Here is a 23,201-nt window from a genome sequence, read left to right as displayed (position 1 = left end):
TAATCGTACAATTTCATTGGACCCCTGTGTACTACTCATTCATTTTATTGGTCGACTGTTGCCGGGTAACACATTTTTCTACCGCTACGGCAAAAAGAGTGAATGTTGTGATTAGTCATACAATCTCATTGGACCTCAGTGAAAGGCTCATTCATTTTATTGGTCCATGTTTTTCCCGCGATGGAAAAAAAAAAATTAAAAGCCGCTTCATATTACACGCCGCAGTGTTGAAAGTGTGGAAAAAAAGTAGCGGCTTGTAATCCCGAATTTACGGTAATTTGGCACAGAACACACAACTGATATTTGTAGCTCTTAATGTTTATTTCAAAATGTGAAGAGTGCATATGAAACATTTTAACATTGATTTAGCATTTCCATGATTTTAGTTCAAAGACATGACAAACATTACTCCAATTCCAACACAGGTAATATCAGGTTATTATTTAGAATGTTAGATTTTAGTGTTAAAATGACAGTCAACATTCCTTCGATTTCTTCCATTACGGTACATCACCATTACAACCACAATACTGAAATTAAACATCTGAGTCTGACTGTCATCTGAGAAAAATGATACAAAGAACATCCAACATCATGTGTTCCTCTTCGATGTTCAGAAAACTAAATACTCAATCAAGCAGCAGCAATGGAGTCATTGTCCACCTCTTTGCCCTGTGGCTGCAATTAAATACAAAAGGGTGATCATTATTAAAAATATGGCATCGAACATAAAATTCAAACAGCAATAAAATGGGTGTACACTTTCCTATCAGCCAAAACAGTATACACGGTGTTCAAAAGAAATTATCCTGTTCTAATGGGAGACGAATTAATGTTTTTTTCTTGTTAATGTCTTCAAAAAAAAATCTTCCTAAATTATTTAAGAATCTACAAAGTACAGTATATTGATGGTGATGCCAAAATAAACTGATTTTATTTGTGCCATCACTGTCCATGAACAGAAAAAAAAATAAGCGTAAAAAATATGACAGGCCAATTCCTTAAATTAAAATGTGTTACCTTCACAAAGATGCGATGGGGCAGGAAACGTCTGAGGTTGTATGCCTTGGTTGTACAGCGGTCCACACTGATGCTCAGTTGTGGTAATGTTTGGTAACCGGCAATCAGTGGATAATAGTTGTACAGCATCTGCTGTTTTGAACCAGGAAGTATACGGATATGAACCTGAACAAAACAGAAAATTATTATTAAATTCAAGCAGGGAAAATGAGTCAGAATGAAGAGTGAAAGAGACATTGAGTGGAGGATTCTCTTCTCTTCTCTCAATTCTCTTCCACGTAACCGTCATCAGATTGCGATAGCAGCAGCTTAAGCAGGGAAGACCAGATGTCCCTCTCCCCAGCCACATTGTCCGGTTCCTTCTGGGAGATCCCGAGAAGTTCCCAAGTCAGGTGGGAGACGGCCCTCATCCCAATGGGACATGCCCAGAGCACCTCACCAGGGAGGCATTCTGACAAGATGCATGAGCCATCTCATCTGGCTCCTTGACTCTGAGCCTCTCACCTTATCTATAAAGGAGAGCCCAGACACCCTGCGGAGGAAAGTCATTTCGGCCATTTGTATTTGAGACATTCCCCACATTTTGTGACCATAGGTGAGGGCAGAAACATAGTTTGACCGGTAAATCGAGTGTTTTCTCTTCTGGCTCACCTTCCTTTTCACCACAACGGACCGATAGAGTAAGCATCACTGCAGATGGTGCACCAACCTGCCTGTCATCTCCCGCTCCATCCTCCCCTCACTCATGAACAAGACCCCAAGACACTTGTGCTCCTCCACTTAGGACAGAATCTCATCCGCCCAAATCTAATTTACTGCCAACAATGCAGAACAAACTTTGACATTGGTCTGAAAGGGGCTGAAATGTCCGGAGAAGGGGGTTCGGTATCCGGTAGACCTTAAGTGCCCTCACAACTCTCCGAGGGACACAGGTGAATGCCTTCAAGTTCATAAAACACATACCAGTGGTTCTTAACCTTGTTAGCGGAACCAAACCCAACCAGTTTATATGCACATTCAAAGAACCCTTCATTACCCCCTCTCTCTCCCCCCTTCCCATTCATCCTCCCCCTCATTACATGTTATGTCTTGTGACTTGTTGTAAGTCATATGCTTATTTATGTGCGAGGGTCTTTTTTTTTTATTTATCCTGGATTTAAATTATCCTCAGAAGAGAATAGTTCGAGCGTGTTTTTTTTCCCTCTCCCTACCTTGTGGTTTCCTTTCTGAACTCTGACTGTAAATTTCCCCATTGCGGGACAAATAAATAAAGGATATCTTAAATTAGTGAAAAACAAAAATATGACTTTACAAATTCAAGACATAAAAAAATGCATTTATTAAAAACAGAAAAAAGTAAATACATTCTCAAGACATACCGTATTTTCACGACCATTCGACGCACCGTATGGTTGGGCGCAGTCTCATTAATGGGTGCTATTTCTGTATTTTACACATAGACAAAACGCACTGTATTATTGGGCGCAATTTTAAAGTGGTAAAACATACGCCAGCTTAAACATACGGCATGCATGCGCGCACGCTAAAAACACGTTAGCTTGTAGCATGCCAAGACATACAGATACAAGCTAAAAACACGTTTTTAAAAAGGCAACGGAAAACTGAGTTCCTTTGTATTTTATTTAGCCATCGTACAATGTACTCACGTTTTTCGATCAATCATCACCCAGAAATCCATCAAAGTCCTCATCCTCTGTATCAGAATTGAACAATTGTGCAAGTACCGGTAATCCATCAAAAACGCCGTGTTCCCTCTCGTTGTCAGTCACTCTCATTGCCATGTGGCTCCACAGAAATGAAAAAGGTTTTGCCAAAAACTCGAACAACAGTGCAAGCAGACACGTTCGTCCAAGCAGCCACAATCCATTCGCAAATTGTGGCGTAACTCGCCCGGCGCTGCCTCTCACTCTTTGTAAAGTTGTGTTTGCCATCGATCATTCATTGTTCCCATGCCGCTCGCAACTTTACTTTGAACGCCCGGTTGATGCCGATGTCCAGCGGTTGGAGTTCTTTAGTCAAGCCTCCGGTAATAACGGCAAGCTCAGAGTTCATTTGCTTGACTTGGTTTTTCACCGCTGCTGTGAGATGGGCACGCATGCCAAAAGCATAACCGATGGCTTGAAGTTTGAACTGAGCTTCGTAGGCGTGTCTCTTTGTAGAATTTATTTTCGGGGGTTCTTAGAAACCAAAACCGAAGTTGTTTTGCAACAATGCACATAGCCACACTCTATACAGGTGTTGGTACCTGTTTGTAGCGTACCTTTAGCGTCCACTTACACGCCCCGTGTCGGCTGTCAGTCAGGTTTTGGAACTCAGCACATAGACAAGACGCTCCGCATCATAAGGCGTCCTGTCCATTTTGGAGAAAATCTTAGACTTTTAATGGCGCCTTATAGTCGTGAAAATACGGTATTTATTTATTTAATTTTAGGGCGTACTCTCACGGCAGTCACACGTTGACTATTGAGTGAACTAAATTTCCCGCAACACTGATTAGACAAGCAATGTAATGTGATCATGTGCAGGTGCAGCCAGTGATGGCCAAGTGCGTGTCATACCCCCCCCCCCCCCCCCCCACACACACACATTAATTTTGACATTGTCACTGGTGTAAGAGAGGGTTGCATTCTGTCACCTGTGCTCTTCATCATCACAATTGACTTTGTGATGAGGAAGTCCATCACAGGGGCAAAAGTTGGTATCAAGTGGGGAGGGGGCAGACTAGCTAACCTGGACTTTGCGGACGATTTGGCTGTTAAGTCACACCCAGCTCGCACTCCAGGAGTTGACCAACAGTCTGCATAAGCACGGAGTTAAGGTCAGTTTACAAATAAGCCAGGAAATGACCAAGGGCACGGCCATCGGACAGCACCAACACCTTCAACCAGTCACTCTACACCAGTGCTTCTCAATTATTTTCTCTCGTGCACCCCCTCGGAAGAAGAAAACATCTCGCCCCCCCACGTCCCTGCGCGACTTTAAATAGTATCATTTGTCTATCGAATTGTTATAAGTACACTTCTGCATAATACTGTATTCTTATTAACCAATAAGAGAATAAAAAAAGAAATATGGACCTTTCTTACTATGAACTTACAACAAAGAATAGCTTTAATGCACAGCTTTTCGAAGCGAGGTTGGAAGCAGGACACAGCAACTCTCGGCTCCTGCTCAATGTGTAGCCAGGACCTGTATTTTAGTTTAGTGAAGTAGCAGTCACAAAGCAGCATGATTGTTGGTAATATTCGGCACATTTTCATATATATAACACACACACACACACACACATATATATATATATATATATATATATATATATATATATAAATGGATTGAAAGTTATTTAGAAAACAGATATCAGTATGTGCAGTTCAACAATAAAAAAATCGAACCTACTGAAGATTACCCATGGAGTTTCTCAGGGCTCTGTGCTTGGACCAAAACTATTCATCTTATCTATAAATGATATCTGCAGTGTCTCAAAACAATTCAAATGTGTCCTATTCGCTGATGACACAACTTTCTACTGCTCTGGAGAAAATATGAAACAGCTCCCGAAAACTGTGGGAAATGAATTAAACACATTAAAAAACAGGTTCGACAGAAATAAATTATCACTAAATTTAAAAAAATCGAAGTTCGTTGTTTTTGGCACAAGACCAATCAAACACCAAGTTAAAATAAAGGTAGGCTCAATTGAAATAGAACAAGTTTATGAAAATAAGCTTGTTGGATTAGTAATAGATACTAAACTATCCTGGAAGCCACACATAGACAACATAAAAAGAAAAATATCCAAAACTATAGTGATCCTCCACAAAACTAAGGATGTGTTAAATAAAAGATCTTTGTACACATTATACTACTCATTATTACTTCCATATATGACCTACTGTGTGGAAATGTGGGGAAATGCTTGCAAAAAAAAAACACACCTGTTTTAAAACTACAAAAAAAAAGCAATCAGAATAATCAATAGATCTAAATATACAGAACCGACAAATTCACTATTCATCAAATCAAACACAATGAAATTCTATGACCTGGTTGACTTTAAAATCACCCAATTAATGTACAAAGTACATAACCTCCTTTGCCAAAACATCCAGAAGCTTTTTGAAATTAGAGAAAGTTGTTATAATTTAAGGGGTACTAACCAATACAAAACATCCAAAACAAGAACAAACATCAAGCAAAGGAATGTATCAGTAATAGGTGTCAATCTGTGGAATAATTTCAAAACGGACCTGAAAATGAGTAAATCGCTTGTCGGGTTTAAAAACAAATTTAAATGATTAGTACAAAAAAACTACACAGAGTTAAGCTGATAAATTTGATATATCTATAACATATAGTTATACACCAGAATTACATTGATCAACTTATTAAATGTATTAATGAAATGTAGTATTTATTATGAATATGAGAAAATTGGTATAAAATATGCAGGAGTGAGTATGTATATACAAACTGAGAGCTGTATAGATAGATAAGTACAGTACACAAGGATACAAACATTTGATATGTTGATTTTTCCTGTGTTTTTGTATTGAAATCATATGTTGCTACATAACAAGGGGTAGGACGAGATACGTTTCTGACTTCTTCCTACTCCTTTGAACATAGAATTGTAATGATGACTGTTTTTTTCTTATCCTTTTTACAATTTTTACTTGCCTTCACTTTTGTCAATTTGTGTGTTTTATATGTTCAATAAATTAACAAACAAACAAACAAACAAACAAACAAACTTTTTCAGAACACCTCTGAGCAGTGTTGTTAAAAATGTTCTGCTTGAGGTAAGTTTTTTTATGTTGACATCATATTCAAATAAAGTTTTACAGCTTTGTTGATTTATTTATGGAAATTCATTGGCCAAAGCATGGGTCAACCAAAGCATGGGTCAATTTATTGTTGTAGTAATTGTACAGCAATGGATCGAGTTGTGATTGATATAAATATAAAAATGAGGAACTCTTCTTATCTTAAATTGAAACTATCAAATTATTCATGAAACAGACTCCTGCACTATTTCACAATTTTTTTTAACCCCGGAGAACCCAAGAACCCTTTTCTTCTTTGGAAAATGATGAATTTTACATTAAATGACTGCTATATATTCACCGAACACCAAAATATGTTTTTTCAAATATTTAATGCTTTAATCCTAATTTAGGATTAGGGCCAAATTTGACCCTTTGGGATTTAAGGGTAGCATTTGAGTAGCAGAATTCATAGGGGCCAAATTTGACCCCGTGGGTTCTCCAGGGTTAAATTAAAACTTTGAAGTCAAGATGGCGCCCGAGTAGGCAGCCGTCGGCAAGTGCTCTCATGAGCCTTGCTTTTTTTTTTGTTTTTTGGTTTGTTTTGTCACTTTGTGTTTGTTGTTACGTCGTGTGGACCTGATGTGGACTTTTTTCAGCATTTTTTGGCCACGACATTCATCAAGGAGGAGACTCTGTGCTTGGTGGTTGCGCCTTCTCGGCAGCATGGGTATACCAGCACTGTTTTTGCCTGGGAGGAATGTCGGCGCCATTTGACTGTCGTTGCTGGACTGTCCCGGGGCGCTTGTGTCTTGCGCCTGTAATGGGCAGCATTTTTCACAGTCCCGCTTTGTTCAGCGGAGAGATCGGTGCTGTTGAACGGTCTGCGGCTGGATGGAAGTAAGGCTTGAGGAGCCGACGATGAGGAGAAAGGAGCGTTAGCGCGGAACGCCGATGCGGATTTGGAACTGGGAGTCGCGGCTTGGAATTGAAGTGGATTTACATGGGACAGGAGATGTGAGCCAATCTCTTTTTCGTCAATGGACGCTACAGCTTCGTGTTTGCTTTCAAAACTTAGCTTGTAGCAGACGTGTGCACATTTTCAGCATGACGTCTCTGATCCACTGGTGAAAGGACACTTTGATCCTCTCTTCTTTCATCTATAACTGCTTCAGACAACAAAGTGTATGCAGAAAAGTGGTGAAGATTGCACGACTGTCTGTGTCCTATGTGTTGTGTTGTGTTATTTTTGTTATTTTGACTTCAAAATGGCGCCGCGTGAGTGAGTATATTTTGTTGTTCTACTTCTTCCTTTCATAACTTGGCTGCTGTGAATTGGGAATTTCTCCATTGCGAGACTAATAAAGGTTTTCTTATCTTACCTTAAAATACAAAATGTCTGCTATGCGTAATTCCAAGTTAATAAGAGAGGAAAAACTCTGAAGTCCATCTTGAAAACTGATTTGTCTACTCAACTGCACAGGCTTCCCGCTCTTCCACTTGCTTTTGATTTATGAACCTTTTAAGGACCTTTGAGGGCTAATTTAGCCATTTTTAAGGACTTTTTCTCCATTCAGCAGGGGATTCACGGTGGATTTAATGAACAGAAAGCCACATATCACTGAGCTGGTGTTCAAACCACTAGTGCCAAAGGAAGGGCACATCTTCATTTTTAGGGGCAATCAGCTAACCCTTTTTTTGACATACTGTCTGTCAAATTGGCCCAAAATGACCCGAAGTGATCACGTGATCATCATCGGAACGGTGGGAAAAGCAGAGCGGGAACCAGGATGGCATGCAGCCCGACAGTGGGGAAGAGGGGAAGGGCGCCAGGCGCATTTTCCGACAAAACTATGAATTGGAAGGGTGGGGAAAATGACCGGTTAATTTTTAAGGACTTTTATTGATTTTAGAAGCTCTCCCTGAAAATTAAGGACAATTACGAACATAGTTTTACAACTTTTTTATGGATTTTTATTAACTTAAGGACCTGTGGGAACCCTGACTGAATCAAACAAACAAAAACAAAAGGTAAAAAGATATTTTAATATATAGCTTTGTTTTATAAAGAAGTTGAAGTGGGAAAAGCAGTAAGGGTGACATCTAGTCACCCTCGGCCCATCTCGGCACGATGGGGTGCAGAGCTTTCAGCCGCTCTGCCCCCAAACTCTGGAACTCACTCCCACCCAAAATCCAAAATATTGATTCTCTTCCCACATTCAAATCACATCTCAAAACGCATACTCAGTTTAAATTCATCTCTCCTTTTATTATTTATAATTTTATCTGTGGTTTTATTGTTCTTGTTTTGATTGTAAGGTGTCCTTGAGTGTTTTGAAAGGCGCTTAGAAATGAAATGTATTATTATTATTATTAGTGTACAAATATAACACTAGTTCTCTAAACTGAACAGAAAGGGTGTTCCTCACTACTTATCTGGAGTTACCGGTGTGTGTGTGTGTGTGTGTGTGTGCGTGTGTGTGTAAAACGTCATACCGCCATTGTTGGAAGATCGTAGCCGTTGGTACATTATATATATAACCACCACCAAACTTTTTGTAATCTTACAAGACTGTCGACAGGTCATGCACTGCAACAAAAAAGGTAGCTTGTTTTTTCTGTGCAACCTTGTGCCCAGATTCCTCCGCTTGGACTAAAATCAAGCACATATATATTTTTTCGTCTCCACTTCATCCATCCATCCATCCATTTTCCGAACCGCTTGATCCTCACCAGGGTCGCGGGGGGTGCTGGAGCCTATCCCAGCCGTCTCCGGGCAGTAGGCGGGGGACACCCTGAATCAGTTGCCAGCCAATCGCAGGGCACACAGAGACGAACAACCATCCACGCCCACACTCACACCTAGGGACAATTTAGAGCATCCAATCAGCCTGCCATGCATGTTTTTGGAATGTGGGAGGAAACCGGAGCACCCGGAGAAAACCCACGCAGGCCCGGGGAGAACATGCAAACTCCACACAGGGAGGCCGGAGCTGGAATCGAACCCGGTACCTCTGCACTGTGAAGCCGACGTGCTAACCACTGGACTTCAGTGTTGCGGAAATATGATATGGTTTCGCTTTCTCCCGGGCCCCGTACAAAGCATGGCAATTTATGGTTTACTTTTATACAGTCGTTATTTGGCCGTGCCTTGCAACTCTCCACCTATTGACGTTGTGTAATTTTGTCATTCATTGCATAAGAACTCGCCACCAAGCGATATTTCACCGTGAATTGCGTGATAACTTGGCACCCACTGTTGTTTGACCTGAATCGCGCGAGAGCTTGGTCGAATGACTGGTAATTGACGGCAATAAGTCATTTTCATTTTCGTCGTTTCTGCCCATGAACTAAACTTTCCATAGATTTTTGCCAAGTTCTCATGTCATCAACTACATTTTTGTCTCTTTTCCATGAGACTAGAAAATGTATTATATTTAAGTCATACCTTTTGTTTATTAATGGAGGATTTAGTTTAGTTGGGTCTGGTCTACTTTCTGTCCTGTGAAAATGTGTAACAACCATATTTTCATCTTATTTACATGAACGCAAGTTGGAAGATAAGTGTTGAAAACATCAGCGGAGACAGAGATAAACTTTGTACAGAATTGCTGAGATCTAGCATAAAACAATTTTTCACCATCTCAGTTGTCTGCAAAATTGATCATTTCCCCTGTTTTTCCCTCTTTTGCCCTGGTGTGAAGGCTCAAAAAGGTGATGGCCAGTCATCAGTGAAACAACCACCTCTCAAAGAGAGGCCTGGTGATGAACCTGGCAGAGCCTGCAACGCTACACCACCTCAACACCATCATCATCAAGCTCTGAGGTGCTCACAGAGGAGTCTGTGTCATCCAGCCAAAGTGGATCCGACTATAAACCATCATCCAGTGAAGATGAGGGGTCCCAGTCATCCTTCAACAGTGGACCAGAAAAGGGCCATTTTAATTCGTCATCTCGGAGAACTAAGGTTGGGGAAGCTAAGGACCTCAAGGTGAAAGGTAAATCAATACAAAAAGGTATGAAGTCAAAAGGAACAGAGAATTTAAATGATGGCCAAAAAAGGCACCAAATTATGATTAGGACTAGCACAAAAAAAAAAAAAGATGGTGCCAGGGTCTGGAACAAAGTTCAGTATTGTGTTTACTGTAAAAAGAATCAAATGAAGATATCTAGACATCTCGGAAGAAAACATGGTGATGAACGTGATGTTGCCTATGCATTTAGTTTCCCGTTTCGTTCCAACAGTGTTAGAAGGCCTTCATAATAAGGGTGACTGGCAACACAATCTCACTGTTTTACAAGAAGGAAATTTTGAGATTGTGACATGGAAAACAGCCTTCTGCGAAGTTAGACATCGAAAATTACCTACCATGTCTGTTATGCAATGTTCAAGAGGACTGAACTCTGGAGACATGCAATGTCGAGAATGGAAAGAGGAAAGACAGAAAAACAAAAGTGCAGTTAGAGAATCATCCAGTGGAGTACAGACAGTTCATTCTGTGTTACAGGATCATGGAACATCTCATTTCAGAAGTGATGAGATGATTTGTGCATATGGAGATGCATTATTTGCAAAAAAGGGCCGTGAACACTCTCAGCACAGATAAATGAGAGAAAAAAGAGAGAGAACTGGGACGGTTTGTGTTGGCCACCAAGGAGATTAACAAGCATGTCAAAAGTCTGAAAGACCTGTGTGATCCAGCAAATTTTCAGATGACAATTCAAGCAGCCAAGCATGTGTCGAACTACGATGTAACCAAGAATGAATATGGAAAGCCATCTACAGCAGTTAAAATTGGGTTTTCCCCTCAAAGGCAACTGAGGCTTGGACAGTCTACTGCTTTATGACGTCGGATGTCAAAGCAGAGAAAAAGGCAAAAAGGTTTAAAGAGTTGCTGGATTTTCTCTCTCTCTCTCTCTTTCACGTGTCTGAAGCGAGGTTTGGCAGTGGCTCAGCTGCCGTGCTCAGAGAGGGAGACGATAAGAGAAAGGGGAGGGGCGAGGGGCTTGGCTCAGCTGCCGTGCTCAGAGAGGGAGACAGGAAGAGAAAGGGGAGGGGCAAGGGGCTTGGTAGGTCCTGCGCAGAGTGCACGCTGAGCACATGCTCCCTCGCATCTGCGCAGCCACAGACAGACACAGGAGGAGGAAAGGACGCCACACGAACGCGGTTTGTAGGCCTTCAAGATGAGCCGAAAACGCAGTAACATGTGGAGACATTTTAATTGGTTTAAGTCAGATGACAATAGGGCAGAATGCCGTGTCTGCAAACTGAAACTGTCCGTTCGAGGAGGGTCAACTAATAACCTCCATAGGCACATGAGGACAGTTCATCCTACTGTCCAGCTAGAAGAAATGAGAGAGGCAGATGTGCCGGTTACCACCAGTAACATTAGTCAACCTCTTGCTGCTACAATTGTTTCTACCTCCCAACCATCAGGCAGTGGAAGACAACCAACAGCAACACAAACTACAATAAGCCAATTTATGGCCCACAAAATGACGCCCTTAAAGCAGAACTCACTTGTATTCTTTGGCATTCGACTCAGCATGACTTAGATTTGTTCTTGGATTTATTGTTTGGTGCTTTCTTCCGTCTTTAGTACCGATTTGTTTTACTGTTTATTGTATATGTTAAATTGCTCCATGTACAGCACTTTGTATGCAGCGATGGCTGTTTGAAAGTGCTCTATAAATACAGTTGAGTTGAGTTGAGAACAAGATAGATGAGCATTTGGCTACATTGACTGCTCGTGATTTTCAACCATTCTCAATTGTAGAAGACAGGGGAATCAGAGATTATTCTCATTCTCTTAATCCACAGTACATTATTCCAAGTCGGAAAACTATTTCTGAGAAAATAATTCCACAATTGTATGAGAGAGAGCAAACTGCATTGCAAGAAAGGGTTAATCAAGCATCTTCAGTTTGCTTAACTACGGACTGTTGGACATCTAGAACGACCACATCCTTCATGTCTGTTACATGCCACTTTATGGAGGATTTTAAAATGGTGTCATGCCTTTTAGACTGTTTTGAATTCAATGACAGGCACACCTCGGAGAACCTGGCAGAAGCATTGCAGAAAATAGCAAATGAATGGCAAATCAACAACAAAGTAGTGTGCTGTGTCAGTGATAATGCTGCAAATATAACAAAAGCCATAAAACTCTTGAAATGGAGCCACCACCCCTGTTTAGCTCACACGCTCAACCTTATAGTCCGAGATGCCCTAAAGGAACTGAAGCCCACCATTGACAAAGTGAAGGGGATAGTGGAATACTTCCACAAAAGCACTGTTGCAACAGAGAGGCTGAAATTCACAACGCCAAATGGGGATGGCTGAACTAAAGATGAAGCAAGACTGCCCAACTAGGTGGAATTCAACACTGTACATGCTGAAACGGCTCCTGGAGTGTAAAGACGCCATCATTTCAACTCTAGCAGTCACCAATGCCCCTGAGACTCCGACAAAAGAGGAATGGGGAATTCTGCAGGAAACTTGCACCATTTTGGAGCCCTTTGAGCAAGTCACTGTGGAAATCTGCTCAGAGAGGTAAAGATGATCACAACTATTGTTTTTCAAAACATGTTTTAAAAGCATGTATCTAATGTATGTGCCTTGCTCTTTTTTTTTCTTTTTTTTAAATTTCGTGACAGCCTCAAAAATGCTGCTCCTGTGCAAGGGTCTGCAGAAGGTCACAGTTCAAAATCAAAGGAAAGTGACAAAAGAAGAAGCCAACGTGGTGATGACAAGTCTTTGCACGTCAATGGACAGGAAGTTCCATCGAATGGAGTTTAATACCATTCTGTCAGAGGCATCAGTGCTTGATCCGTGATTGAAAAAACTGGCCTTCAACAACAATCGGGCATTCGACGAGGCACTACAGAGGGTGACAGCAGCTGCTGCCAGGTTCACCCCCACTCAACCAGCAGAACCAGCAGTTGATGAGGGAGCAGTGGGATGAGTGGCACCAGAGGAGGCACCAACTTCTGCAATTTGGCAGGTGTTTGATGACCGACGAAGTGAATACCTGGCAAGGCGAGTTCCCTCTACCGATGCGATGCTTGAAGTTAGGGCATATCTTGAAGAACCACACATTTCAAGGGCAGCTGATCCACTGAGCTGGTGGAAATACTGAGCTTCTGTCTACCCCCGTTTGATCAAAGTAATGGAGATAGATTGTGCATTGTAGCAACATCTGTACCGTCAGAGAGGGTATTCTCAAAGACTGGACAAATAATTACTGAGAGAAGGAGCCGGATCAGCCCGTCCAAGTTGAAGTATTTAGTTTTGTTGAATGCAAATTTATAATAAAGCAAGGAGTAGCTTATGTTTGTTAAAATAAAAAAGAGCCGAAAATCCCATCGCTATAACTTAGCTGTTGTCTCGGCTAGGCTACCTTAGCTGGTGTCATAGATCAAGGCTCTTTGATGTGTAACGCCCTGCGTCAGCGCTGACTGGTTAAAGCCAAAAGACATGCCCGTGCGTACATGTCCGCACTGACACACGCACAGCAGAGAGCAGCAGACTATTGACTGCTGGGTCGCGCTTCGCTTGAGTGGCGTTGCTACAGGGCCCCCCTCCTGGATCCGAAAACAGAAGTCGTTGGAATAATGGAACGGTCAGAATAGCCGATATGGAGGTGAAGCGGTTCGGGAAGCAGAATCGTCGGCCACTGCGCGTGGTTTGGCTTGATGAAGACGACAGACGCGATTTCAGTGGCGGCGTGCTGGGCGAGCATGACATCGGAGGGCGAACAGCCGTGGATGATGTCGTGGTCGAGATGGGAACGGAAAGGGCAGCGGTTGAGGTTGACGGAACTGGTAATGTGGCAGCTGCTGTCGGTGAGGGAATTGCGGACTGAACGGCGGGAGAGGACGGAGTCGTGTTGTTGGCGAAAGTCGCTGTTCGTGAGCGAAGAGACTGCTACTCTGCGACTGCTGGCTTGAGTCAGTCGATGGAGACGGTGTCCTCATGGCCGTTTATTCGGAGTCTGAAGGTCTTGTCCCCTCGGGCAATGACGGGGAAGGGACCGTCGTAAGGCGGTTCGAGGGACTTCCGCACTCCATCACAGCGGAGGAAGACATGAGTGCAGGTCCGAAGGTCGGGAAAATCCTGCACTGACAGGTTGGATTTTCGTGGCGGCTTGGGCTGCTGGCTTTTCGCGAACTGATGCAAGAGGTGAAGCAGGTCGTCGACGTCACCTGTCGTTGGCTCGGTTGTGTTGAACAATTCTCCAGGCAGTCTCAGCGTCACGCCGTATACAAGCTCCGTCGGACACGAGTCGATGTCTGGCTTTAGCGTCGAACGAATGCCAAGCAGGACGAGTGGCAGGTTGTCAACCCAGTGCTCGGCCTTGACGTAGCGGAATTCCAAATCAAATTGGGAGAGGTTCTCAAGGTGCCGGATCTCTCGCTCCAGGTAGTTTGTGGAGGCAGATGGAATGGCGGAGAGCAGTGGCTTGTGGTCAGTGAAGACGATGACACGAACGCCCTCGATGAAGTGGCGGAAGTGCTTCACACTGAGGTAGACTGCAAACAGCTCGCGAGCAAAGCTGCTGTATCATCGTTCAGCAGGCTGGAGGCTCTTCGAGAAGAAGGCGATCGGGCGGAGGTCACCCTCGTGGCCGTCGTGGAGGACCGCGCCAACAGCATCCTTGGAGGCATCACCCATCAGAGACAACTGGTTGTCGGGGCTCAGGTAGGCGAGAATCGTCGCGTCGACAGGTCGAGGTCAGAGGTCGGAGGTCGGAGGTGGTTCCACGCACTGTCAGGCCGGTCTTGTCGTCGAACAGCTCCTTCCTGCGAATGCTGACCGACAAGTCAAATTTGTGCAGGAAATCGGCACCAATGATGGGACGGGGGACATCTGTGATGGTGACGACGAAGGGGAAGCAGCGGCAAAGGCCCAGATTAAGTTTGAGAAAGCGTTGCCCATACGTCTTGATGGTGGTGCGGTTGGCTGCCTGGAGGGAGCTGGCGGGTGATGGCGCTCTGCGGGGGAGGGAGGGACGACGCTGACATCAGCGGCAGAGTCGACCATAAAGCGTCTTCCAGAAGTCCGATCGAGGACGTGAAGGATGCAGCTCGCAGCAGAGGTGCCAGGAGAGTTGAGTGCCGCGCTCACTTCCTGGCGGGTCCATTTCCCACCTATAAGCACAGTTCACGACATTTCTTCGCCAAGTCGCCCCACGTGTGGTGATACCAGCAGATGCCAGACGAGTCACCCTGGGAGGGGGAGCGCTCTCGGTTGCCGCCACGTCCGTGACTCATGCTGCGTCCACGGCTGTGGCTTCGGTCCTTGCTACGGCTCCGGATTTCGGCTCGTAACTCGCGGATCTCGTCCTGCATGAGGCGCTGCATGTCGAGGAACTGCTGGAAGACGGCCTTGCTCAGGGTGGTTTGAGGTGCGTGCTGGACTGTGGAGACAGTTGGCTGCAGAGCGCAGGCTTCGGCAACCTTGTCTGCAAGATCGGCCAGTCGGACAGAGTGGAGCTTGGAGGGGCAGCTGCCATAATTGCCTGGACCATCTTGGGGATGTTCTCAGTGAAGATCTGATGGAGAAAGCCGCGGTCACAGGAATTTGTCGCCAGCAAGGCTTTGAAGTCGGTGGAGGAGTTGTGACGGACGGCCGTCCCCCAGTTCTACCTCTCGCAGCATGGCGACATAACGTTGTCGTTCGGACAAGGACATCTGTTTGAGAATCTCATCCCAAAGTGCGGTGTACAGATTCTCCATTGGTGGGTTGAAGATGATGTGCCGGAGTTGGGTAGCGCGCTCGGGGGTCAGAGCTGCAACAGCATGGTGGAATTTCGTGATCTCCTGTGTGATCCCTCGAGTCACAAACTGGGATTCGACCACCTGCAGCCACATCTCCATATCGTTCACCCAGGGAGCAGGGATTTGAATGGAAACTGTGGCAACTTGCTCGGTCATGTTGCAAATGGAAAGGAGTGAAGTGGGCGAAAAAATCTAATGGGGTAGCCACGTGTTGGAATAAATGTAATTTTGTTATCCCATATTTACTCTCAGTGTAACTTTAAGTTTTGTTTCAGAGTGAAACCTCGCAAATACCTAATTTACAATGCAGTAGTTTGACGGGGAGACTTGTTAGACCAGGAGTGCCTAGCCTGCTCCTGTTCTGGTTTCTAAGATAACATCCTTTTGTTAAGTTAACGGCTTCTGATCAAAGTGACTGCTGCTTGTGAGAAGATAACATCAAACCAAGACACCACGAGAGGGACATCCCAAGCTGTGTTTGTGGACACCCAGCAGGAGCTGTTTGATAACATCTCAGGAATGAACTGTGTGTGAAATGTGAAACTACTCCCCATTCCTTAGACGTTCCTTCTTCCTTCCTTGTATGTTGTTTATTATATGTTCTAGGTTGACTGAACCTGTCACCAAGTGAGGGGAAAAAATTCGAGGGAGAGTGTCCGTGGTTCGGAAAAAGGGCTGGCTTGTCACTAAAGAGATTCTCGTCTTTTTATAAATACTTTAGCTAAACCCCGGTGGAGCAAAAGAAGACGCCGTGGACGAGACTATTATTGTAGTAGAATATATACAGTATATATATATATATATATACACAGTATATGTATATATTTGGACAGAAAAAGGAAAAACATACAGATTATCAAGGAGAGTGTGTCCGTCCGACCTCGAGCGTCGTGTCGTCTGTACTAACTTATCTTTTGTCTCGGCTAGGCTAGCTTAGCTGGTGTCATAGATCAAAGCTCTTTGATGTGTAACGTCCGTTGCGTCAGCGCTGATTGGTTGAAGCCAAAAGACACACCCGTGCGTACATGTCCGCGCTGAGGCACGCACAACAGAGAGTAGCGGACTATTGACTGCTGAGTAGCGCTTCGCTCGAGTGGCGTTGCTACATAGGCACCCTCCAGAATGACCTTAGGATGAGGCAACGGCAGAGCTCACATAGCGTGTGAGCATTACAGCATCCAAAAAGCCTTATCGCACAAATAATTGCTTTCGATAAGAGGCGTGAAGGTGAAGCATCACGTTTTACCCTTGAAACATATTTAAAAGGAGACACAGGCCCTGTCAAAAAGGACATACAGTATATGAGACTATCACTCGTGGAAAACCAGCGAACCCACAGACTGATGCTTTTGGTGAAACGATGAAAGAGAGGGAGATAGGTCCCCATCCTCCTCTGTGAACGAACTAAAGCTTCATTTGACTTTCTGATTGAACAACAGAGGGAAGTCGGCATACTTGAAGAGAATCCATTTCTGTTTGCGAAGGTTGGCACTACCACCAATCTTAGTGGATGTGACTGCCTCAGAAGATATGGACAAGAGAGCAAGGCCAAAAACCCAAAAGTGTTGAGGTCAACAAAGTTAAGGAAGCACATTGCTACCTTATGTCAGCTTCTTGACCTCAATAATCAGGAACTCGAGCAAGTTGCTCGTTCTATGGGACACGACATTTGAATCCACTGCGAGTATTATCGGCAGACAGATAAAACTTTCCAAGTGGCCAAGACTGGATAAAATACTGTTTCCGATGGAACGTGGGACAGAGTCGCTGAAGGGAAAGAGTCTGCAAACACTGAACTCTGTTATCACTGGTATGTAAATTCATATATTTTTAAAGTCATCCCCTTCCATGTATTCCTTTCTCTCTGTCTTTCTGTCCACTGCAGAGTGCTAAGTTGCAACAATTATCAGTTAAACACCAATTGGTCCCAGTTTTACTGTCCAGCCTCTGGCACCTTTAACCAGAATTATATTTTTTCGTATGGTAACAGTACACAAAAGCACACACATACGTGGTGTATGTCAATTTTTTTTGGGTGATGTTGCAGCATCATCAAATGTGTTCCGTTCTGACAGATCTGAGTTGTGGATTAAAAGTAACGAACAAAGACCAAAGACAGATGTCTTAATCAGAAAGGGACTTCGTGATACAATGTGATAGACACCGTTTTAATACCGTTGAACGACAACTAACTACAGCTGCTTAGAAATTATGCCACAGTGGCCGACTGGTTAGCATGTCGCCCTCACAGTGCAGAGGTGCAGGGTTCGGTTCCGGTCTTCCTATGTGGCGTTTGCTTATTTTCCCCACCCCATACCTCCTATTTCTGAGATGCATATGGAAAGACTTTGACTCTGTCAAAACATATTCTTTTATAAATGTTGGGGTGTGCCAGAAGACAGTTAGAAGACCACCTGTCAAGTGAAAAAAGAGAACATCGGGCAGACATAGTGTCTATGGCAGGGGTGCCCAAACTTTTTGGATCGAAGATCTACTTTTCGCTCAACTAACCTCCCGGGATCTACCCTTACCGGCACGCGCGCGCGCACACACACACGCGCACGCACGCACGCGCCATGATGAGAAACAGCCTGAAACTGAGGCATGCGGCGCAGTTTTGCAGCCTGTTAACTATCATAGCTCACACGTACCGTTTTAAAGTGCTTCCCTGGGCCCTCCTAGATTCCTATTCTTTGCCCGTGCCCTCGGTGAATTGTACACGAAGCAAACTCTGAATGAGAATCATGACGATAAAAGATAGAGCGCAACAGCTCTGATCACAAGCTGCAATTACAGACTGCTGAGAGCTAACAACTTCCGGTGACGTAATCACACGCCACCGTAAATTCAAGATTTACCTGCTTTATTTTATTTTTAAAATATATTTTGGGTGAAAATGAGACTGATAAGATGATTAGGGTGCAGTGTACATTAACACACAAAAAAAATAATACTAACATATACCAAGACACACAATTGGTTGTTTTTTTTTTTTCTCCTCGACACTCCTCGGATCGACTTGGGACCTGTCTTAGATCTACCGGTAGATCAGGATCGACCTAATGGGCACCCCTGGTCTATGGAGTCTATAACATTGGCACAAGTGACATGTTATAGATCTGGCATTAGTAAGATTTTTTTTCTTACTCTAAGTCCTCATTGTTTTTTGTACATTCCAATATATCAGTAATTACAAATGTGTATCATCAAAGCATATTCACCCAAAGTATATTATATTACAATTTACAGTCTATGACAAATCTTTCACACGTGGACAAAAACTACCGTCAACGTCAGGAAGCTCCACCAAACCAAAGAGCATTGCAACGCTTCCAAATGATGATGCTGATGATGAAGAGAGCAGTGAGTCAGAGCATCGTAAGTACAACTCTAACATACCAGCTTTCTCAAATGGAGAGGACAGAAAGATCTCTTGGGAAGGCCCGAAATTAGAGTGCAGTTCCAAAAGAACATAGTGAAATTGGTAAGATGAATTTATGTTGAATAGATCCATATAACAATAGAAGAGACTCAAACTGCACAAGTCATGTGTGTGACTTGCAGATGAACAGACCAGTGGTTAAAGTCGTGCTGCAGACTTGTATACTCACTTGTAACATCGCCTTCCATTTGTATTGTATAGCAATTTCTGATACTGGGTTAATATGTAATTTTGCTATAGTAACACATGATTGTAACTGAAGCCAATAAAATAAAAATCTGACCAAAGAGAGACATGTACGATTTCCCAAATTACATCTAAGTGTGTTTTGTTATAAGTACTATAAGTAGTTTTGTTATAAGAATACCGTATTTTCACGACCATTCGACGCACCGTATGGTTGGGCGCAGTCTCATTAATGGGTGCTATTTCTGTATTTTACACATAGACAAAACGCACTGTATCATTGGGCGCAATTTTAAAGTGGTAAAACATACGGCATGCATGCGCGCACGCTAAAAACACGTTAGCTTGTAGCATACGGTAGCATGCCAAGACATACAGATACAAGCTAAAAACACGTTTTTAAAAAGGCAACAAAGCAAAACGGAGTTCCGTTGTATTTTATTTAGCCATCGTACAATGTACTCATGTTTTTCGATCAATCATCACCCAGAAATCCATCAAAGTCCTCATCCTCTGTATCAGAATTGAACAATTGTGCAAGTACCGGTAATCCATCAAAAACGCCGTGTTCCCTCTCGTTGTCAGTCACTCTCATTGCCATGTGGCTCCACAGAAATGATGCCGGCTTTGCCAAAAACTCGAACAACAGTGCAAGCAGACACGTTCGTCCAAGCAGCCACAATCCATTCGCAAATTGTGGCGTAACTCGCCCGGCGCTGCCTCTCACTCTTTGTAAAGTTGTGTTTGCCATCGTTCATTCATTGTTCCCATGCCGTTCGCAACTTTACTTTGAACGCCCGGTTGATGCCGATGTTCAGCGGTTGGAGTTCTTTAGTCAAGCCTCCGGGAATAACGGCAAGCTCAGAGTTCATTTGCTTGACTTGGTTTTTCACCGCTGCTGTGAGATGGGCACGCATGCCAAAAGCATAACCGATGGCTTGAAGTTTGAACTGAGCTTCGTAGGCGTGTCTCTTTGTAGAATTTATTTTCGGGGGTTCTTAGAAACCAAAACCGAAGTTGTTTTGCAACAATGCACATAGCCACACTCTATACAGGTGTTGGTACCTGTTTGTAGCGTCCCTTTAGCGTCCACTTACACGCCCACCCTTCACTCATTGGCGGACTGCTTCCCCGCATGCCTGTCACTCATGTCTGCCTTTTCTCTCTCTTTCTCTCCATATATGTATATACACGCCCACCCTTCACTGATTGGCTGACTTCTTTGCCGCATGCCTGTCCACAGTCACTTCCGCCTTTTCTCTATATAAACAGCGTGTCGGCTGTCAGTCAGGTTTTGGAACTCAGCGCATAGACAAGACGCTCCGCATCATAAGGCGTCCTGTTCATTTTGGAGAAAATTTTAGACTTTTAATGGCGCCTTATAGTCGTGAAAATACGGTATATTGATATGTTCCATCCATCATCCAAACCGGTTACCCTCATGAGGGTCACTGGCATATCCTAACTGACTTTGGGCAGAAGGCGGATTACACTTCGAACTGGTCGCCAGCCAGGCGCCTGGCACACATAGAGACAAACAACCTCTCACATCCACATTCACACAAGTCAGGTGAGTATACCACTACACCATCAGCGACTAGAGGTTACATATTCGACACATGGCATTTGAATGAATTGTAAAATAATGCATTTAAATGCAAACAAGGAAAAGAGCTAATGCAATGGGAGGGGACACATTGTTAGATAATATTTACCACATATGTTGCTCTGAAATCACCACAGTGGTTCATTCTTTGATTGTAGCTTCTAAACATGAATGTCAACAGTGTCGGTGGATTATTTGCAGATAGATAACTCATTGTTCCTCAAACACACATTCACAGTCACAATATTTCACCAGCTGTTTTTACCGATTCACAAAGACTGCTTTTCCCGTATGTGCTTCACAATAGAAGCCTTCATCTGGTTCACAGATCCATCCATCAATTTTCTCATCTTATCCTTACAGAAGTCGTGGGCATGCTGGAGCCTCTCCCAGCCATCATTGGACAGTAGTCAGAGTACACCCATAACTGGTTGGCTCCCAATTGGGGGGCCAACATAGACAAACATGACTTTAAAGACTTAAACTTTGCAAAAAACATGAATTTTAAGGAAATTGAACATTTAAAAATAGAGTAAAGAGTATAAGACCCATGAATCATACCTTGAGTGAACTTGCTGTTGAGGCGTTTTAAGTCAATAAAGTTGCTTTAAGGTAGATGCCTAAACCATGTTTTATAAGTAGTGAATCAATGCATTTTGAATATATTTTTTCTGTTCCTGTCATCAGTAAAGGCAGCGTTCAGATGGTAATACAACTTCAACAATTTGTAATAAAACTAAACCGCAAATAAACCCCTTTTGGGTTTTTTTCCCTCCGGAAATGGAAAAAAAAAAAAAAAAGAAAGAGACCATGGACTCCCAGGAAAAGAGCTGCAGTCAAACAACACCTTGACAAATTCATCACTTTAAAGAAGGTTCGTAGAAAAGACGACGACTGCATGAAGTGTCAGAGCAAAGCATCGCCAGACCTTCGAGAGGGCACTTGGAAAGATATTAAATATTTTGTCCACAACGAAATTGCAAAAATACAGAAATAAACTTGCATTGTGAATCAAAAGGACAACAGGAAAGTCCAAGAAATTAAAAGCAGCATCAATCTTACTCAAAAAGAGGTAGACAACATTTTAAAAAATCAAATTAATTAAACTGACCACTGCAGAAACATGCAAACAGAAATCTATAAAATATGTGACAGCCTGCTCTTATTAACAGACAAGATGGACGACTTGGAGGGCCAGTCAAAAAGAAACAACTTGGTCATTAATGGAATAGAGGAAACACCAGGATAAACGTGGACCAAAACAGAGGAAAAAGTGCAGAAAATCTGCAAGGAGAACTGTAGACATAGGGGACAATTGAGGGGGAGAGAGCTCACCGCACTGGATGGCACGAACCTGGGAGACCTCGACCGAGGCCAGTTTGGTGTAATTTGAAAAACATAAGGACAGAACAGGGATCCTACAGAAAAAAAATACTTAAAAAGCTCCAAAATCTACTTAACGAAGACTTTACAGATGCCGTGCGTCAAAAAAGAAAAGAACTCGTCCCAAAATTAAGAGCTGCATGTGACAGAGGGGAAATTGCCTACTTGAGACATGACAAACTTATCATCTACCCCCGCACCAGTACTCCATCAAACACAACAGTCTCGAGTTCAACACCATGACAAACACAATAGAGAACCTAATGGATTGTCTAACTATTGAAATACATATTGAAAAGACATCAAATGTCATCATAAATTGCATCTATCGTCGTCGCCGTCGGCATCCGTTCATCTTGGGAGACGATGGTGTAGCGCGATTATGTACAATTACATTTTCTAGAGTGGCTGTACAACCCAACTCTAGAGTGGCATGAAGCAGCTGCTCCACACGAAAGAGGATTGCGGTCAGGCAGAGGTTGCCCTTGCCTTCCTCTTTGCTCTTTTTTCTGCCAGCCAGTTTCATGTCACGCTTGCAGACATCTTTGAAGCGGAGCTGTGGCCTTCCAATGGGGCGAGCCCCCTCACGCAATCCCCCAGACAGCAGATCTTTTGGTATGCGGCCAGCAGCCATGCAACGGACGTGGCCGAGCCACCTCAAGCGCCTCCCACTGAGAAGAGCGAACATGCTTGGGGTGCCGGCACGTTGGAGAACTTCGACGTGAGTTACCCTGTCCTGCCATCTGATGTTCAGGAGTCGTCTGAGGCAGCGTAGGTGGAAGCTGTTTAGTCGTTTCTCCTGCCCGGCATATGTGGTCCAGGACTCGCTGCCGTAAAGGAGAGTGCTGAGGACGCAGGCCTGGTACACTTTGAGCTTGGTGTTCACAGTACACTGACTGTTGTTCCACACATGCTTGTTCAGCTTGGCCATGGTGGCTGCTGCCTTTCCGATCCTTGCGCTGATCTCAGCATCCAGAGAGAGGGAGCTGGAGATGGTCAA

General features: G+C 43.6%; 1 protein-coding gene across 2 annotated transcripts in view; it reads right to left on the bottom strand.

Annotated features, from left to right (window-relative positions):
* Positions 1 to 297: 297 nt before the first annotated feature.
* The window catches only part of trappc11 (trafficking protein particle complex subunit 11), a 117,330-nt gene continuing 94,426 nt past the window's right edge, over positions 298 to 23,201 (bottom strand). For both annotated transcript variants that reach the window (XM_086131947.1, XM_086131956.1), the window contains exons 29-30: positions 1,021 to 1,185; positions 298 to 678 (exon numbers count right to left, since the gene is read on the bottom strand). In XM_086131947.1, the coding sequence (XP_085988073.1) occupies positions 634 to 678; positions 1,021 to 1,185 (210 nt within the window). In that variant the 3' untranslated portion in view covers positions 298 to 633. The remainder of the gene's footprint in view (positions 679 to 1,020; positions 1,186 to 23,201) is intronic.

Source organism: Hippocampus guttulatus, chromosome 2, assembly GCF_054856545.1.
Source record: "Hippocampus guttulatus isolate MCC_2025c chromosome 2, RoL_Hgut_1.0, whole genome shotgun sequence".
NCBI classification, from domain to species: Eukaryota; Metazoa; Chordata; class Actinopteri; order Syngnathiformes; family Syngnathidae; genus Hippocampus; species Hippocampus guttulatus.
The sequence above is the reverse complement of the archived record's forward strand: the minus strand, read 5'-3'. Positions and strand labels throughout refer to the sequence as shown.